General features: G+C 38.2%; 3 protein-coding genes across 5 annotated transcripts; 1 reads left to right on the top strand and 2 right to left on the bottom strand.

Moving 5' to 3' along the window:
* The first annotated feature begins 59 nt into the window (after nt 1–59).
* Nucleotides 60–5,940, top strand: LOC5499133. 2 transcript variants are annotated; one of them, XM_001620722.3, is made up of 2 exons: nt 60–430; nt 4,309–5,940. In XM_001620722.3, exons 1-2 carry the CDS (start codon nt 264–266, stop codon nt 5,207–5,209), a joined length of 1,068 nt encoding a protein of 355 aa, XP_001620772.2. In that variant the 5' UTR covers nt 60–263; the 3' UTR covers nt 5,210–5,940. The 2 variants fall into 2 exon arrangements, with proteins under 2 accessions (XP_001620772.2, XP_032223769.2); XM_032367878.2 differs by lacking the exon at nt 60–430 and adding an exon at nt 4,087–4,242.
* Nucleotides 5,941–6,381: 441 nt separating this feature from the next.
* LOC5513393 (transmembrane protein 208) lies at nt 6,382–9,235 on the bottom strand. The gene is made up of 6 exons (XM_048720536.1): nt 9,165–9,235; nt 8,749–8,847; nt 7,765–7,824; nt 7,171–7,274; nt 6,771–6,855; nt 6,382–6,652 (listed from the first exon to the last, which is right to left on the bottom strand). Exons 1-6 carry the CDS (start codon nt 9,171–9,173, stop codon nt 6,515–6,517), a joined length of 495 nt encoding a protein of 164 aa, XP_048576493.1. The 5' UTR covers nt 9,174–9,235; the 3' UTR covers nt 6,382–6,514.
* Nucleotides 9,236–10,667: 1,432 nt separating this feature from the next.
* On the bottom strand, nt 10,668–14,074 carry LOC5513392. Of its 2 annotated transcripts, none has more exons than XM_001633567.3 (4): nt 13,922–14,074; nt 13,397–13,539; nt 12,505–12,613; nt 10,668–12,241 (listed from the first exon to the last, which is right to left on the bottom strand). In XM_001633567.3, exons 2-4 carry the CDS (start codon nt 13,414–13,416, stop codon nt 11,996–11,998), a joined length of 375 nt encoding a protein of 124 aa, XP_001633617.1. In that variant the 5' UTR covers nt 13,417–13,539; nt 13,922–14,074; the 3' UTR covers nt 10,668–11,995. The 2 variants fall into 2 exon arrangements, with proteins under 2 accessions (XP_001633617.1, XP_032238842.1); XM_032382951.2 differs by having other exon boundaries at nt 13,935–14,071.
* Nucleotides 14,075–17,770: the final 3,696 nt, after the last annotated feature.

Raw genomic sequence — 17,770 nt, 5'->3', positions numbered from 1 at the left:
GGAAGTGATTCTCTATCGTTGATTGTAAAATAAGCATGACATAACAGAACCGCCAAACATATGGCAAAGAAAGTGTCTGATCGCAATGGAGAACTACTCAACTATCGAGAAAATAGCTATGGAGCGATTTGCTAAAACGAAAGACTTCCGGGCTTGAATTGCAAAGATCTGTGTTTTGTGCTCTTACGACTTCCTGTCCGAAGACCCTCACAAAAACACTATCTGATGCACGGAAATTTTTCTCGAATCAAAAGCTCGACGAAATGCCAACATCGACTTTACTGCTGATATTTTCAGTATCTATCAACGTCAGCGTTGGGTTATTCTTTTTTCTTGTGCCTGTGTTTAGACGATTCTTTACTTCCCGGTGGATTCTTTGCCAGCGCGTCTCCAAGCTTTTGCAAGAAAACCCAAGTCTTGTTCGTAAATTGTAAGTACTTGTTGAGTGGAGTACTCATTTCAAAATTTTTACTTTATTTTCACATTCAGGGGTGTTGTATTATTCAGCCCAGAACAGTTATTTCCTTATAGTTGTCTTAATTTGCTTCGCGATTACATAAAACAGGGGGTCAAATATCCGTGTAGTTACATAAAATGTTACACACCACTAAACCTTACAGCATCGGTAAACTAACAGTACTGGTAAAAAAGAATAGAACCAATTTTTATCGAGCGATCATTATTTTTTAGAAAAAGATTTTCTTTTCTGGATGAATTTACGGCAGTCTTCAGGTCTCTCTTTATGATATGGTTTCCTGTCAATCTTAGTTGAAGAATGTGAACTAGCCGTAACACTCCTGTATAATATAAACAGGGAAAAAATCGAAAAGAAAAAAAAAGGATTAGTTTAGCGTTAAGCTGAAACAAATATTGATTTATTTATTGAAAAATAGTAATTTCCATACTCTTGTCACTTCAGTTATTCATATTTATGTTAAGAAACTTCCTGTTTCAATAAAATATTTATGCAAATCGTAATTCTAAGTGGAAATAGATCAAGACGATTATTGTTTTGTAAGATAAGCATCAGCTATACGGGAAGCCAAACATGTTAAAATTGAATGCGCTGTTATTTCCCGACATCCTCCAGGATCTAAAACAAGCCATGCCGAGTCACCAGTTTACTTCCGGAGGTTCGACTCTCCTTCTTTCAGAGCGCGTGCTTTTTGTTGCGGCGCGTGAGTAATGAAACTTGGAGCCTCTGGAACCAGGGTATTTAATGCCAGGATCAGTCGAAATTTTGGTTAAAAAAGAAAAAAAACGGTGTCTCCATTATTTCTGAGGCAAACTATTTCAAACTTCCAAGTATGATCACATGTTTATAAACCTATTTCAAATAAGATTGTACTCGAGAATCCTAGCCTGCTTGCAGGCGTTTACCCGGTGTTTTTTTTTTTTTTTTGCTATGTTTTCTCGGTGTTTTCGCTATGCGCCGAGTCGTGGCCGCCATCTTGTTTTGTTCTGGCCGCGAAAGCTGGAACGAGCGCAAAGCGCGAGGGGGAGAGGGCGGGGGAAAAGAGGGAAAGGTTCTTTCCCTCCCTCCCCCAAGCCTCCTTAGTCAAGTTTTGTCACTCGCGCTAAGCTAGCGCGGCCAAAAACAACATGGCTACCAAAAACATCGGGTAAACGCCTGCAAGCAGGCTACGAGAATCCATGTGTCGTAGCCCGCAGTGGTTCTTGGGTAACGTGTAAACGGCTGACTCCTTGTATCTGAAAGCAGTATGAATGTTCATAACAGCATGAACAAGCATTCTATAACTTTAAAAACCTTGTATTTATGCTTATTTTCTCATTTACTTGATACCCATGAAGTACCGCGGGCTACGATACACAGACTCTCCGAGTGCAACCTTATTTGAAATAGATGTATAAGATTTTCACTCGAGAGAAAATCTTAGCCATGGTCATGTGAACTTAAGCATGCAAAAAGTTATCTGAAAATGGGGTGGACAGGATACATTTAAAAATGTTTTCGCCTCTTTAGGCTAATTATCCATGAGCCGTATTCAATGCAAATGCATGCAAATGAAGATGAAACAATCGACTTGATTCATTTGCATACATTTGCATTGTATACGGCTCATGTATGTTTGAACTTAGCCTTATGCTGTTTTCAAAGTAATGCAATATATTTCACTTGGGATGGTTGTTTTCTATTTGCCACTTAGGCGTTGAATAAGCATTTTATCTGCAAAATCAAGGTCAAGTGATATATTTTGCTAATCATCTCCTTGAAATTAAAAGATAGCCTACCATTCCAACTGGATTTCATCAAGAAGAGGTTTTGTGTTACTTTTCTTTCTGCGATCTAATTAAGCCCACCCAGTTTTAAAGATTTAAAAATCCATTTGGCCGGCAAAGAGCAAGTTTTATTGAACTAGTCCAAAATTCCAATTATCCCAAGCATTGAAAATTAATTCAAATTTGGTTACATGTAAGTAATACATGAGATATCGTCATTTGTTACATTTTTTCTGATTTTTTCTTTTTGACCCAGACCTTAACACACTTTAGATACCCTGGGTGCCATAGGTAGGTTGAAGCTCTCAGGCTTTAAAAAACAAGGAAGAAGCCTTTCCCGTTGGCACCGTTCGTCACGTTTTCGAGTTCATGTCCGCACCCTTACGTCGCGCTTTCGGGTTTCGGCGTTCGGAAACCCCTTGAGCCTAGGTCGAAATATCTTTCTACCATCTATTTCATCTCAACGGGTCTTCTGATTCTTCGCGTTAATGTAAAAGTTTACCGATTTTTATTTATTTGTAGGCTTTTCATTATTGATGATACTTATGAGAAAGTAATATAGTTTAATTCGACGACCCCGATATTTTACTCGAATCCTTCCGAAACCTTCGGGCCCATAAAAACACTTGGCGTTAAATGCCAGTTCCCTTCCATAATAAGGGTGAAAGGAGGGAAAGGGTAGTACACCGTTTCCTAGATAACTGTACGGGACGGTCCGATGTTCCGATGATTACTATGTCAAATCCGTCGTATCGCGAAGCCGCATTTTCAAAACATCGATTTGTTTTTCTCTTTTGGGATTTTCTGTTCCGCCAGTCAAGTTATTCTAAGCCAATCAGATTCTTGCCTAGTGCAGTTGCCTGGCTTTCTGTCGCGACACTGTCTGGTTTTCGTCCAGAGGATAGCCAAGGAAGTGCACAAAGCGAGACTTTAATTGGCTCAGAATAGTTTTACTGACGGAACAGAAAACCAAAACAAATCCAAACGCGGGTCGCGATACAACGGATTCCCTCAAAACGACAACGTTTTCTTCATATGAATACACCCCACTCCCCTTAGGAATATATAGTTTTGTATCGCGACGCCGCATTTTCAAAACATCGATTTGTCCTTGTCTTTTGGGATTTTCTGTTCCGCCAGTCAAGTTATTCTAAGCCAATCAGATTCTTGCCCTCTCTCGCCTAGTGCAGTTGCCTGGCTTTCTGTCGCGACACTGTCGGGTTTTCGTCCAGAGGATAGCCAAGGAAGTGCACAAAGCGAGACTTTGATTGACTCAGAATAGTTTTACTTACGGAACAGAAAACCAAAACAAATCCAAACGCGGGTCGCGATACAACGGATTCCCTCAAAACGATAACGTTTTCTTCATATGAATACACCCCACTCCCCTTAGGAATATATAGTTTTTTATCGTGACGCCGCATTTTCAAAACATCGATTTGTCCTTGTCTTTTGGGATTTTCTGTTCCGCCAGTCAAGTTTTTCTAAGCCAATCAGATTCTTGCCATCTCTCGCCTAGTGCAGTTGCCTGGCTTTCTGTCGCGACACTGTCGGGTTTTCGTCCAGAGGATAGCCAAGGAAGTGCACAAAGCGAGACTTTGATTGGCTCAGAATAGTTTTACTGACGGAACAGAAAACCAAAACAAATCCAAACGTGGGTCGCGATACAACGGATTCCCTCAAAACGACAACGTTTTCTTCATATGAATACACCCCACTCCCCTTAGGAATATATAGTTTTGTATCGTGACGCCGCATTTTCAAAACATCGATTTGTCCTTGTCTTTTGGGAATTTCTGTTCCGCCAGTCAAGTTTTTCTAAGCCAATCAGATTTTTTCCATCTCTCGCCTAGTGCAGTTCTGTCGCGACACTGTCTGGTTTTCGTCCAGAGGATAGCCAGGGAAGTGCATAAAGCGAGACTCCGATTGGCTCAGAATGGTTTTACTGACGGAAACAACGGATTCGACAGTAAACCAGCGTACAGATAGCAAGAGACAGAGGTGAACTTGCCCTGGCCTAATCATTCTTTTGGACAAATCTAAATAATGTTTTGATTTCTGTTTCAGTTTCCGTGATGAGATCTTCACGATCTTTCTCTTTCTGTGTGGCATCGTTCTCTTGATATCCGGTCATACTCTCAACGACCCGTTCCTATCAACTGAGCCAACGGTACTCTACATCTTTGCCATCTACCTAGGTCACTATGTGTACAAAGTCCTGCAAGATTTCCTTCTCAGAGACAAGATCCCGCCATTTAAAATTAACCTTCTTCACCATCTTGTGACGATATCGACTTATATGGTATTTTTGTATTATCAGCAAAATGGTATTTCTGGTTTGAATGGACTGCTGTTTGAAGGGAGTGTGATATTTGTGGATTTGGCTACGTTTTTACGCCGGCTTGGTATTCGCAAAAATGACTATTTACACATTAGCTGTGTTCTTTTTGGTTTCATTTTCGCTGTGGTATTCCGAGCGTTTTCTCCGTTACTGATTTTGACAATTTCATTGTTGAAACACAACCCCTTAAAGATGGACTATTTACCACTGGGATTTTTCTTTATGAATATAGTATTTTTTTCGATGACGAATGGCTGGCTTGTCAAAAGCTCATTCGAGAGCTTCAGACGGCGGATTGTAACTAGGAGAATTATCAATGAGCTCGCCCGAGCCCGCGACATGAGCTCATTTTCACCTGACCGTGAAGCAAGAGTTGGGGGACTGGTACTGAACAATTCTGCCCCTTCGACCCAGTCCACCCGACAGCCTCTGAGTATTGTTATTCCATCCAATGAGAGCTTCAGACTCGCTCCGCCTGTATCTAATGTTAATATGAATGGTGGCGGGGACAGCCTGGTATCTAACCTCACCACTTGTCGACACGAAAGAACAATACCGAGATTCGATGTTATCGTTAACAACACACCGTCGACGACTACATCAACAACTTTGACAAGTTTCGTGTGACTCGCGAAGTCACTTCAAAAACTTAAATCAAAACAACTCTACCTTTAATGGTTTTTGAAATAATCAAAGACGACCGGAGCAAATCAGCTCAAAAAAGAAGAAAAGAATTATGCTTTATTGATTATACGAGACTGCCTAGGGAAATTGATATGCGCGCAATGAGTCAGCGCAAGTGACGAGGAAGAATACGCTTAGTGCTCGTCAAGGCGTTAAAGGGGAAGGGTCATTATCTGCATTCTTCTTCGCAGCTTATCTTACACCATGGTGAACCTAAATCAACCGCAAAATTGTTAGCAATAAATAAGATAATTTAAAGAAGTGATAAAAAGCCTGACAAACATCCTCGGAAACTCAGGGCGACAAGAGTATGCGCGAAGACGGAAGACAGGAAAAGAGGCCTTTTTTCCCCTCTTTCTTTCGTCTACGATCGTTCTCCAGCTTCCGGTTTCCACGCCGCCCTGGCTCCCCGAGGATGTCCGACAAGAGCATTTCTTTGAAGTGTTGAATAGCCGAGGTTTGATATATAGCGACTGGGAAGGAGACTCGTAGGTAGGGAGTCCCTTCAAGTGGAAAAAGGTTTTTTTTTTTTCAATCCCCTCTAGAGGTCGGAGGTCCGTCCACTGGAGCCAACACAACGTAGAATTGTTCCCTTAAATGGACCACAGATATTCTATCTTATTTGCCATTTGTAATAAGATTCGACGTAAATAAAAATGGAAGGGGCAGTTTAAGCAGAGTTGTGTTGCCCGAGGCATTTATAAGGAAAACACCAATATCCCCTATGTAGGTCTTCTTTCTTGTAACCAAAGTAACCACCCAAAGGGATCATCACGTGATTTGAATTGGGTGGCAACAAGCTGTAAACACCATTAGCCGATGGGTTCTTTGGTACCTTTAGGGTGGCAAAATACCATTCGCTAGTATTTGTACGCTGGTACCGATTCAGTCTGGAGATCAACATGCTAGGTTAGTTTGTTCACAACTAACAGTATATCCTAGCACCCCGTTACACGTTACACCCGAATATTTCAGACTCTGATTTGTCTTCCTGTAGTTTATTAGCAGTTTTGCCCTTACACTTGACAATGCCCAACCCTTGGATCCAGTCATCTTCTATGATAACCTGGCTCTGAATACTGACTTAACAAGGAAGAAAAACGTTCAAGAATGTGTTTGATTGTCAATATTTTATTGATGAGATGTTTAATGTAAATATACATCATGAATAATGTGAACTTGCATCTTCTGGGATCAAGAGCGTAGAGCGTGAGAAGAGATCACCGCATTTGAGAATAAAACATTTTTTTACATCATCCCAGCTCGTTTCATTTTTCTTTCCATTTTTCTTTGCTTCTTGGGGTCCATGTCAGATTCTGGAGGCTCAGCAAAGATCCAAGGCCCAAGTATGTTGACCCAAAGTATGTAAACGGCCCGAAGAGGAGCCTGGAAAGGTATGTAAAACTGAATGAGTATAGCACAATAAAGCTGTGGTGGTGTTAGGACTGAATTATGATAATGCGCTGTGCACTTAACAATAAAGCTATCAGAAAATATTACTCACCAGTAACCAGAAGAACCAGAAATAGTCTGTAAAAATGGCCAGTCCTTGGACTATCACTGTCAGTAATATTAAATCTTTAATATGCCTAGACAAAAAAATCCATACCATTACCATAGATTTACAGAATGCCATATATTTTTATTTTAGTCAATTAGTTAAAGGGGGAGGGCATCCAAAAAACCCGATACTACAAACTAAAAAAGGCCAGAAAGACCAGAAGTATAACTAATATCACAATAAGCACTAACAGATCACATGATGTCTTGGGTGGCAAATTTGTGTGCGCTCAGGCTTTAAGCGAAAAAAAGCAACTTATTTAGCGCTTTCATATAATCCAGAAAGTTTTGATTCATTTGTATAATTTTTTTAAGAAATGTCGTGTCCAACTGTGGCTACTTACTCTGAGGTTCCAGAATCTGCGTTAAGGTCCATGCCTTCACGAGCCAAGTAATGCATGAACTTGTAACAGCCCAGGTACAGAAGGGATGTCAATATAAAAACCAACTAGAAACAAGGAACAGTTATTTTTAGTGCTTCATTCTATTCAAACTATCGAGCCATGAGTGGAAAGAAGAAAAAGTTGTAAAGTGTCATTTCCATTGACTGATTTTTATGGGAAGCTACTGCAACAATTTCTACTGAGGTAAATGAAGTTAGTGTAAAGCTTCGTTTTTAGATGATCATCTCCAGATTTTATCACAAAATCTGGAAGATCTGGGAGTCATGTTGATGATTCAGACAGTTTGGATAATGTTTTTATGTCTGAACTAAAGTATGCTAGAATAATGTGCAAAGGAAAACTTAAATGATCTAATCAACCCTTTCTAAATCTTGTTTTCTTTAGGATTCTGAATCCTAGGCCCGGTATTCTGGTAAACTTCCAGCAACACATGAAAGTCCAAATCCAAATGCCCCTGATTCTATCTGATCCTGCGTTTTTTTTATCACCTGTTTGAATAACAGGTTTTTATACCCATTAAAATACAATACTCACCCATGTTAACCAGGAAACGGAGAAGGCGAAAAATGAGAATCTGAACACTAAATGGGTGACCTGCAATCAGACAATAAAAGAACATCACCTTAGATATATACACAATACTGAAAATACAGAAACATTATATACCGGTAAACTTGCTCCTGCTGATCATTTCCTTATAATTTTCAATACAACAACTCACATGAAAGCAAAACAGATAATTAAGATAGGGAAGAAGGATGCACAGTCCCCAATCTAGAAAATAACAAGTATGGCCTGATGGAGAACCTTGTATTTGTGTTAATGTATGCACAGGAATAGCATTCTATATGCCAGTGCCCGCGTACTTTTCAGTGCAATAAAGACATTAGGCCCTTTAGATACAACCGGCGTATGCATGGTTAAGCCACAAAAAGCATCTGATTATTTTGACTTTGATATATGGTGTATCAAATGCTCAGGAACTTCACAAGAAAATGGTTGTGCCTTTAGATGGCAATGAAACTAAAAAACTAAGTAAGTTGGTACAGAGACACCAACTCTCCAGCACTTTGCGGGAGATATACACATTTTAGCCTAATCTCCCACTCTCCTGCATTTTATGGAAAAACTTTCTTATTTTCACTGTTTGGATGTTTTAAAATATTATTTTCTTGTATTCCAAAACGAAAAAGGCTAGACCACAGAATACCTCTCCATGTTAGTACTGACCTAGAATGCGCTACTATTTGTACATTTTCAGACAAATTAAAAGATATATGTTGATCTGTACACTGGTTGTCGCGTTTCTGTAAAGATAGTAGATGTACAAAAAGGGGACAATTCTATAAAACTCCACTCTCCCAAAATTCTCCAGCATTTTGAACTTCGGGGTTGGCATCTCTGTTGGTAGCTAATATTGATTGATTGGGAAATATACTACCCTCCTTTTACTGTAAAGAAGTACCTTTAAAAGATAACATATATCAACGGTCATCAAGAAAACTCTAGATTACTCACATGGATACTAATCATCAATTTGGAATAGAAGTCAACTGTTTTATCATTCTCTTCTTTGATTTGTTTTTGTCCTTTTGTGGCTTGTTTTCCTTTCGTAGGCTAGAAAAATAAAGTAAGTACTTAAATCCCGATTACGATTTCTGATATTAAGTACAGTAAATAAACAGATATCGATATAAGGTTAAATGTAACTCAAAGGAAACTACACAATGTTTTCTACCTTTCAGCGAAATCACGTGACCCAATGAACAAAATAAAAAGGATTTCCTATCATAACAACGTCAATAACGTTTTAATAAAAACCTGTGCAAGGAGATGAGATCTAACATCACATACAATGTAGGGAATAGTTCAGGAAAATAAAACACACAGAGTTTTTATCTAATAAAAGAGCCCTCTAAAAAAACACAACCTACCGGAGCCATCTTGTTTTTTTTGGATACCAGTCCGAAATCATCCTCGGTCCAAGGTACACAGGAAGCCCAAAATACAAAAAAACCTTATCCTTCTCAGAACTTGTCGAGGGGTTCGGACCCAACCATGCTCACGTGACGAGATGGGTTCGACACCGGTTGCTTAATTTATTGTTTGTATTTGGATAGAAATAGAAAATTGGTCCCTGGTCAGTAAATTACTCATACTTATTACTCATAAGTAGGGGCAATCATCTGTATTATATAAATGTCACAGCGTTTCCTAGGATCAGGCTATTTTTAGACGCGCGCGCACGAACGGGCCAATCAGCTACTTTGACGTTGGTCGCTCGCGCGAGTGACGTGCAATGCAGTGACGAGTTACGTGCAGTAATTGCAGTTAGGAAGAATATATTTTTATCTATCATCCGTCGGTTTTGTTTGTTTACCAAAAGAATTGAAAGCTAAAATTCAAAGTCATAGGTAGGGTTGGATTCATATTAAAGAAGAGAGCAACAAAAAGTCAAAGTACCGAAGAGAGAACATAGCTTTTTGTCTGAGACTGCGCGTGCAGTTGAGCTCAGCCAAAACGTCAACACAAAGGTTTAATCTGATTGGCTCATCTGCGCATCTAAAAATAGCCTGATCCTAGGAAACGCCGTGACACCTATATAGTACCAGAACATGGGGAAGTTGATTGCCCCTACTTATAAGCCCCTGTCTTGACCCCATATACGTTTTTCTCTAGACATGTCCCTTTTTTCAACGACGTTGTGGGGGGGGGGGGGGGGGGGTGGGGGTGCTTGTGGAGAAAAGAGGATATGAGACACTTGCAGTTTCAATTTTTTTTTGGAAACATTGTGAACTGAATAAAACTTTCATTTCAACAATGACTCTCTTGCTCAGTATTATATTAACCAGACATAAATTCGACGCCCAAAAAATGTTACACCCTCTTTAATGGCAGACCAAAAAAATGTGACCCCCCTAAATATGTGCCCGTAGACCACCCTACACATTTTCCACACCCCCCCCCAGTAATTAATGGTCGCTCCCTTACTATGAATGCATAATGTTTAAGGCAGACTGCAGGCCACCAATATATCCACATGCTGGCTTCAAATAATGGTCCAAGCATTAACATCTAACTATTTTTTTAAAGGTCGATCCAATTGGCTGTTACTTATAAGGACCAACATTATTTTGCACAAAGATGGTTGCACTTAGCTCGCAGAGCCACCCCCTGCCACTGGGTAAGACATGAAGGGAGGGGGGGGGGTGAATAGGGGTACGTAAATCCGCCGATCCGCAACATTTTCGGGGCAAATCCGTGGATCCGCAGATATTTTTAGGTCCGCATGGTTTGACAGATAAACAATAGCATCGATTGAAATTCATTTAAAATCCGAAATTGGACTGTCAAAGCAGTCAAAATCCGAAATCTGTGCCCAAATTGTCAACAGATCCGTGATCTGCCGTATTTCCAAAATCTGCAACAACAACAACTTATTTGTCAGCCTTTTATTGGCACCCAAAGAAACATTTAGTGCATCTTAAGGATCTTTGTATGCAAAATTTTACCTACACCAATGTCAAACTAAAATAGGGTTATACTTGCTAATGATGTAAAGATCGATCAAGTTCAGATAATACAGTTTATAACCTTTGTGGACATACGTCAGGATTGGAATTGCATTCTTATGGAAGTATCTGTTATATAAAAAAAAATAACAGCATAAAATCCTATACCCACCAGTGATAGTAGTGGACAGAGGGAAGTTAGGACAAGGGAAAAGACCCTATAATTACAGAAGAAAATGGTTAAAAACCATTAGTGCATCATTTTAAGCAGCGATAAAAAAAACATTTTGCAACCATGTTTGAAATACCTACTGTGAAATATTACTTTTGAATTTATGATTGCTATTTTGGAAAAATAAAATCCCAGTTATTACTCTCTATTCAAAACTTACACAATACCCTATTTCATGATCTGAACAGTGGTAAGAAAAAAATGACAGGTACTATGTATTGTACCCAGCTCAAAAACATTTTCTAAGTAGGCTTTGACCAGTGCTTGGTTTGCAATGACTGTGTGCTCATTTGCAATAGCTGAACACTGACTATTTTGATAAAAAAACATGGCAATAGAGGAACTATGGAGTTTCTTACCATCCAATGTGATTTGCTACTATATACAATTAGTATTTACATTTTCTAGGGTGTAGCTGATTGAAAAGTATTTTTTTTATGTTAACCCATGTTATAGCCAATTTCGATGTATCGCGATGCCTCATTTTCAAAACATCTATTTGTTTTTGTCTTTTGGGATTTTCTGTTCGGCCAGTCAGATTCTTGGCATCTCTTGCCTAGTGCAGTGGACTGGCTTTCTGTTTCAACACTTATGGTTTTTATCCAGAGGGAAGCCAGGAAAGTGCACAAAATGAGACTCTGATTGGCTCAGAATGGTTTTACTGACAGAACAGAAAATCCCAAAAGCCAAAAAAAAATTGTGATACATCAAAATCGGCTATAACTTGAGTTAACTATTCAGCCGTTAGCAGCCACAGTAGGCAGTTTTGTCCCTAATAGTAACACTCAACAGAGTTAAAAAAAAATTTGAAACAGCCAAGGCCATCTCAGGAAAATAACTATCTATTTTAATATCTTGAAGACACCTTGATGGTGTCTGTGGTCACAAATAGACTATGATGATGTCTATTTCCAGTTGAAGAGACTATGGGAACACATTTTAATGCTGTCCAACATGCTGTGTAATGTGTGTTTTCCATCCAATAAAAACCACTCCCATACAGCTATACCCAGCACCTGGATCAATTCTCTTGATTATCCACAAGCCTTTCGGTGTCACTGACATCAATGTGTGTGGACGGCTCTACAGTTATTGTGTCCATATATGGGGGAGGGGGCTGGTCAATCTTTATTGGATCTTCCACAGTGTACTCTGGTGGGATCTGGAATGTCGCCGGCATATCTGGTCCAAAGGGGTATTGGGTAAACATGTATGCTGGCTGAGGAACTGCTGGATGCTCTTCGTATTGCCGTGTTCCATCCGGAACCTGGAAAACATGATCAGAAAAGTTAATTAAAAAACCATAACATAATACTTGACTTTTACAATACTGAAACAGATGATCATGTTAGAAATGCTTCATGGTAGGAATGCACAGCACAACTCAACTGTTAGGGCAATAATAACAGTTTTGTCGGTACTCCTTCTGAAAGTTTCAAAACCCTAGAACCAAAGTAAACCCCATATGGAAGCTGCTAAGAGCTCACAGAGTTTTTGCAGAGTAGAACTTGTGGAATGCATCAACCATACCTGCTCAACACCATTTCTAAGCAGCAACATCTGTTGTCGTCTTCTGTTTCTTGCATAAAAATAAAATATCCAAAACACAATCTTCAAAACTATCACCACAATAAGGATCCTGAAGAAAAAAATGAATTATAATTAGGTATGCATAAAGCATTAAAGAGCAATCAAGGATATTTCTGCCTTCAAAAACTTGTACAACAGCTTTTTAATATCAAACGAATATAAAAACCCATAAACAGCACTTATAATCTATGCAAACAAAAATACAGTATAAAATTCTTCATTGAAGAAAAATAGATCTGAATATATATTTAGGCAATAAAGATTATATTTTTGCATCTATGTACATAGGGGATAGTGATGACAGACTTGCCCATGGTGTTGATATAAGTAGTATTTGCATTGGAACTCATTTGAATGCCTTATAGTTTATACTTTTTTTATGATTCAAGGAAAGCACATTTGTACACTCTCCTACACTGAGTACACAATACTAGTGACATCACAACCTATCGTATGACAAGTGTTTGCGAAAAACATTATTACATAACCTACAACATTTTCAACTATACTTCAGCCAAACAGCCATGCAGTACTCAATAAATGTATTTTTTCTACTATAAACCTTCCTACTACTTTTTTCTTGGACACTATCATTTGTGGTATCCATAGGAGTATTGACTTAAAAATAATGTAAGGGCATATAGAGTAGTTAACGAACTAGAAGCAGTCTATTATAATTGATTTCCATTTTAACTTAAAAGAGAATAGCTCCGCTTTTGGAAGAATAGACTGAAAAACAACAATGGCAAAATAGAAGGAATGAAATGATATAACAAAATAAATATTGATGCTTCAATCATTCTCTAGTATTGTAAATCGATAAAATACTTACACATAAAATAGAAGATCCATGTTTTCCGGTTTATCGTGAATTTTAAGTTATCAGGTTATAAGTGTACAGGATGTTGTAAACACGATCTTATTCGTGGCCATGTCGGCATCATGAATCTACACTCCACTGTTACATATTACAATCTGCAAGACAATAAAACCCCCAAAAAGTCAGAATCGCCTCATCGAAGTGAACTTTGTTTCTACTTTACGCTATGAAGTTTGTTCGTTTTCGTCGTTTGCGCCATCATGAAAGAAATTCATAGTTGTACATACCGATTAGAAAACAGACGATTGCCATAGTTTTTCAGTGATTGTAAAGTATAAATATTAAGTGTCAATAGAGACGGATAAAAGGAAACCGATTTTTATTTGTGACAATTCGCACAGACTTCCACATTTGTTTAGGATCGTTCGACGAGAAACAACCAACCAAAATGGCGCTTTCAAAACATACCTTCTCTGCTATAAATATACTATTCTAACATATGTTTAAATCAAATTTTATAAAGTGAGTTTTCCTTACCGTATTAACTTACGTTGTAATGGTCCTCTAGTTGGTATAACGCAGCAAATTTGGTCTAAAGTCGTTATTTTGTTCGACAATATGTTGTCTTTGGTTCAGCACCTGCGATATTAGTGGGTAGCAATCTCTCACGTCCCTACCCTGGAGAGGTCAGTTTGTACTCGGGCCTAGGCCTCCTCTAGAAGTAAGCCAGCCCCAGTGGGATGCTGTCCCAGTGAGGCTGGTTTACTCTCGGCGCTTACGAAAAAAAAAACGAATTCTTTTTTTTCAGAAAAGTTTTAGTTTCATTTAAAGATTTTATTTTACCGTCGTTCTCTGGCATAGATGCAGCAGTCATTTCTGTTTTTTAGTATGATTATTTTGTTTTGAATCGCCACCCAGAGGGTCGCGTGATCTCTTAGCGCAAGTCATCTATTGACACGATTTTGATAGTTACCCAGAAGGCCCTGGAAACGAGGTTGGTGGTCAATTTAATTGTATTATATAGCTCAATAGTTCCTTGTTTCAAATGGAAAAAAAAAAAGAATTCGAGTCCTTCAAAAAGGAATGACCCTCTTTTCAGTGGCAGAGGTGTGCACAAGTACGCATTCTAAACACTTGAGTTTCTTATTGAAGAATTGTTATACTGTTTCCATACAATATACAGTCGATTGACAAAAGGTTGTTGTCAACCGGCTTCACGACTATGCAACAAGCCCGCATGCAAGGTGAATGCAAATTTGTTTCTCTAGTTATTTTCTTGTGAGCAAAAAAAAAAAAAAAACATATACAGGATGAATTTTGAACAAAGGATGAACACATCCAAGATGCTGGGAGTATCTTTAATCTTTAATCTTTAATAGTTATACTCCTAAAAAACAGTTAAGACTATACTAGGAGTTGAAAAAGAAAATACAATATGTAAATACAAAAGAAAAATATAATAATAATAATTATCGGCCATCGGAGAAATAATTTAGGTTAAATTTAAAATGAAGCATAAATATATATTACTTGAAAATTATTGAAATTAGATATTTGATAAAATTAAATAATTAATTATATATACATGAAATTAAAATTATCATCGATAGAGTGAATGCCATAAATGCATGAAACAGCCAACCAACAAGAATCAACCCAGGCGCGAAACAAAGAATCTTTGCCTCACCCCTGAGCCAACTCCCGCTAGTTTGGCAGCCGCTCCATGCATCCATGGCATGCACCCTAAAGATCAGAAACTAGTAAAAAATATGTTAATTGTTAATGTAAATGTTAAATAAAAATAAATATATCTTTTCATGCATATATATATCAATAGGTATTATTAATTGGTTTGGACTTTTAATAATAAACTGTCCTTGAACTTAGCTAACGAATCTGGGATTGTAGATAAATTTATACTGTTCCAAGTTCTTATAGTTCTTGGGTAAAATGAATATTTATAAGTGTCATTCAATGTTACAAGTTGATGGAAGGGCGCGCAGTTGGGTTGTCTTGAGACTCTTGTGATAGGTGTTACTTCGGGTGGAAAAGATATACCAACAAGGCCATTGTAGATTTTATAGAACATATGTGCTTGATTTAATTGCCTACGTTGTTCCAAGGATTCCCATCCTAGTGAGTTGATCATAGGAGAAACACTACTATAGCGTGAGTAATCATTGAAAACAAATCTTACTGCACGTCGTTGAATCATCTCAATCTTGTTTATATTACATTGTGTATATGGATTCCATGCACTGGTGGCATATTCTAATTTAGGACGAACAAGTGTTCTATAGGCAGAGTCCTTTACTTCAGGAGAACAACCAGATAGAATGCGTTTCAAAAGGCCAAGGGTAGAATTTGCCTTTTTGCAGATGTTATCACAGTGTTCGTTCCATGATAAATTATCAGCGATGGTTACTCCTAAGTAGGGGGTAGAAGATGCTTGGGTTATACATTTTCCATCCATGGAGTAAGTAAACTTAACAGGTATTTTCTTTCGAGTAATTCCTAAATGATAACATTTAGAAACATTGAATTTAAGTTGCCAAGTTTTTGACCACACAGATAAACGATCGAGGTCTTGTTGTAAAGCTTGACAGTCCTGTAATGAAGCTACCTCTCTATATAATACACAGTCGTCTGCGAATAGACGAAGGTTAGATTGTATAGATGTTGAAATGTCATTAATAAACAATAGGAATAACACTGGGCCCAAAACAGAGCCCTGAGGCACGCCAGACACTACAGACTTGGATGAAGAAACAGTACCATTGACTGAAACACTTTGTTTGCGGTTTGATACAAATGCTTTGATCCAATTGAGCATATTACCTCTGATTCCATAAAAATCAAGTTTAATGAGCAGTCGTTGGTGCGGGACGGAATCAAAGGCCTTTGAGAAGTCTAATAATAAAACATCAGTTTGGCCACGAAAATTAATAGTTTTTGCCCAGTCATGAATTGCAGAGATTAGTTGAGTTTCACAGGAAAATTTTTCCCTAAATCCATGTTGTTGGTTGATAAGGATATTATGAGATGACAAGTGTTTGGCCATATGGCTGAGAATGATGTGTTCCATTATTTTACAGCAAATAGAAGTTAATGAAATGGGTCGATAATTGGCTGGCTCAGATTTCAAACCCTTCTTGTGAATCGCTGTGATTAAAGCATTTGACCAATCAGATGGAATCTTGTTGCAGTCGAAAGATTGTTGAAAAATGAATGCTAGCCAATGTGATATTGATTGGGAAACTTCTTTCAGAACATTTGCAGGAATTTCGTCGGGCCCGCATGCCTTCTTGGGATTTAATTCAGATAATTGCTTACAGACTCCTTCAGCAGAAATGTGAAGATCTGGAATTGATGAATATGGTGAATTTCCAAGAACAGGTGTTGGTAGTTGTTCTTGTGTAAATACTGAATGGAAAAAAGTATTAAGAGTTTCAGCTTTATGTGCGTCTGTCACAGAAACAGAGGAATCATTGTTCTTTAAAGGCGGGATGCCAATAGACTCTGATTTGCTACTCCTTACATAAGACCAAAACTTTTTGGGATTATCTTTTAAGCTATTGCCTATGATGTTATTAAGATAATCATTATGGGAGTCTTTGATGAGCTTTGAAACCAGATTACGCTGACGCTTGAAAGCCTCCCAGTGTTGTTGATTTTTGGACTTAATGGCTTTTTTATGCATACGATCTTTCTTGCGCATTTCTCTTTTGATGTTGGTATTAATCCATGGTAATTTATATTTTGGGCGTGAAGATTTTTGTGGAATAAACTGAGATATCCCAGTAGACAATGAGGTTTTAAACAGGACCCAGTTTTCTTCAACTGTTCTCTTTTCTGGATTTGTCGAGAAGAATGTAGTTGATGAGTCTGACATAAATTTACACAGATCAGGAAAGTTGGCTTTCTTGTATTGATAAACCTTGTGAGGAGGTTTTAGTGATCTAGAAGGCTTTAAGTTAACCTCAAAGATGACAGCAAGATGATCACTTAAGCCAGAAGCAGTAGAGGTATTAACAATAACATTCGGGTAGGTAGTTAATAACAGGTCCAAAGTCTTACCAGATGATGGTCTTGTGGTAGTTTTGACATGTTGCGAGAGAGAAAAATCATCAATGGTTTGAAGGAACTTTTGATGTAAGGAAGCTGTAGCTGGATTTGTTGGAGTTGGGGCACTTGAGTTCCATTCAATGTCTCCAAGATTAAAATCTCCTCCAATTATGATGTTTGGGAAATTTTTAACTTTGTTGAAGACTCGTCTTATAGATTCATTCAGATTATCGATAGCATCAGAAGGTTGGTTTGGTGGCCTATAATAAGATGACATATATATTGATTTACGGTTTGCTAGCTTGAGGGAGGTCCAAATGA

Source organism: Nematostella vectensis, chromosome 13, assembly GCF_932526225.1.
Source record: "Nematostella vectensis chromosome 13, jaNemVect1.1, whole genome shotgun sequence".
NCBI lineage: Eukaryota > Metazoa > Cnidaria > Anthozoa > Actiniaria > Edwardsiidae > Nematostella > Nematostella vectensis.
Note: the sequence above shows the minus strand (reverse complement) of the source record. Positions and strands in the feature narration are given on the sequence as shown.

Excerpts from the sequence above, each read along its gene's own strand:
- LOC5513392 (XM_001633567.3), bottom strand. The coding sequence starts at position 13,416 with ATGGATCTTCTATTTTATGT. Across the intron at positions 12,614-13,396 it reads ATGGATCTTCTATTTTATGT|GATCCTTATTGTGGTGATAG; the intron begins GTAAGTATTTTA and ends TTTTTTCTTCAG. Across the intron at positions 12,242-12,504 it reads TTAGAAATGGTGTTGAGCAG|GTTCCGGATGGAACACGGCA; the intron begins GTATGGTTGATG and ends CATGTTTTCCAG.
- LOC5513393 (XM_048720536.1), bottom strand. Across the intron at positions 7,275-7,764 it reads CCGTTTCCTGGTTAACATGG|TTGGTTTTTATATTGACATC; the intron begins GTGAGTATTGTA and ends CCTTGTTTCTAG. Across the intron at positions 6,653-6,770 it reads TCTGGTTCTTCTGGTTACTG|GCTCCTCTTCGGGCCGTTTA; the intron begins GTGAGTAATATT and ends ATACCTTTCCAG.
- LOC5499133 (XM_001620722.3), top strand. The coding sequence starts at position 264 with ATGCCAACATCGACTTTACTGCTGATATTTTCAGTATCTATCAACGTC. Across the intron at positions 431-4,308 it reads CCAAGTCTTGTTCGTAAATT|TTTCCGTGATGAGATCTTCA; the intron begins GTAAGTACTTGT and ends TTTCTGTTTCAG.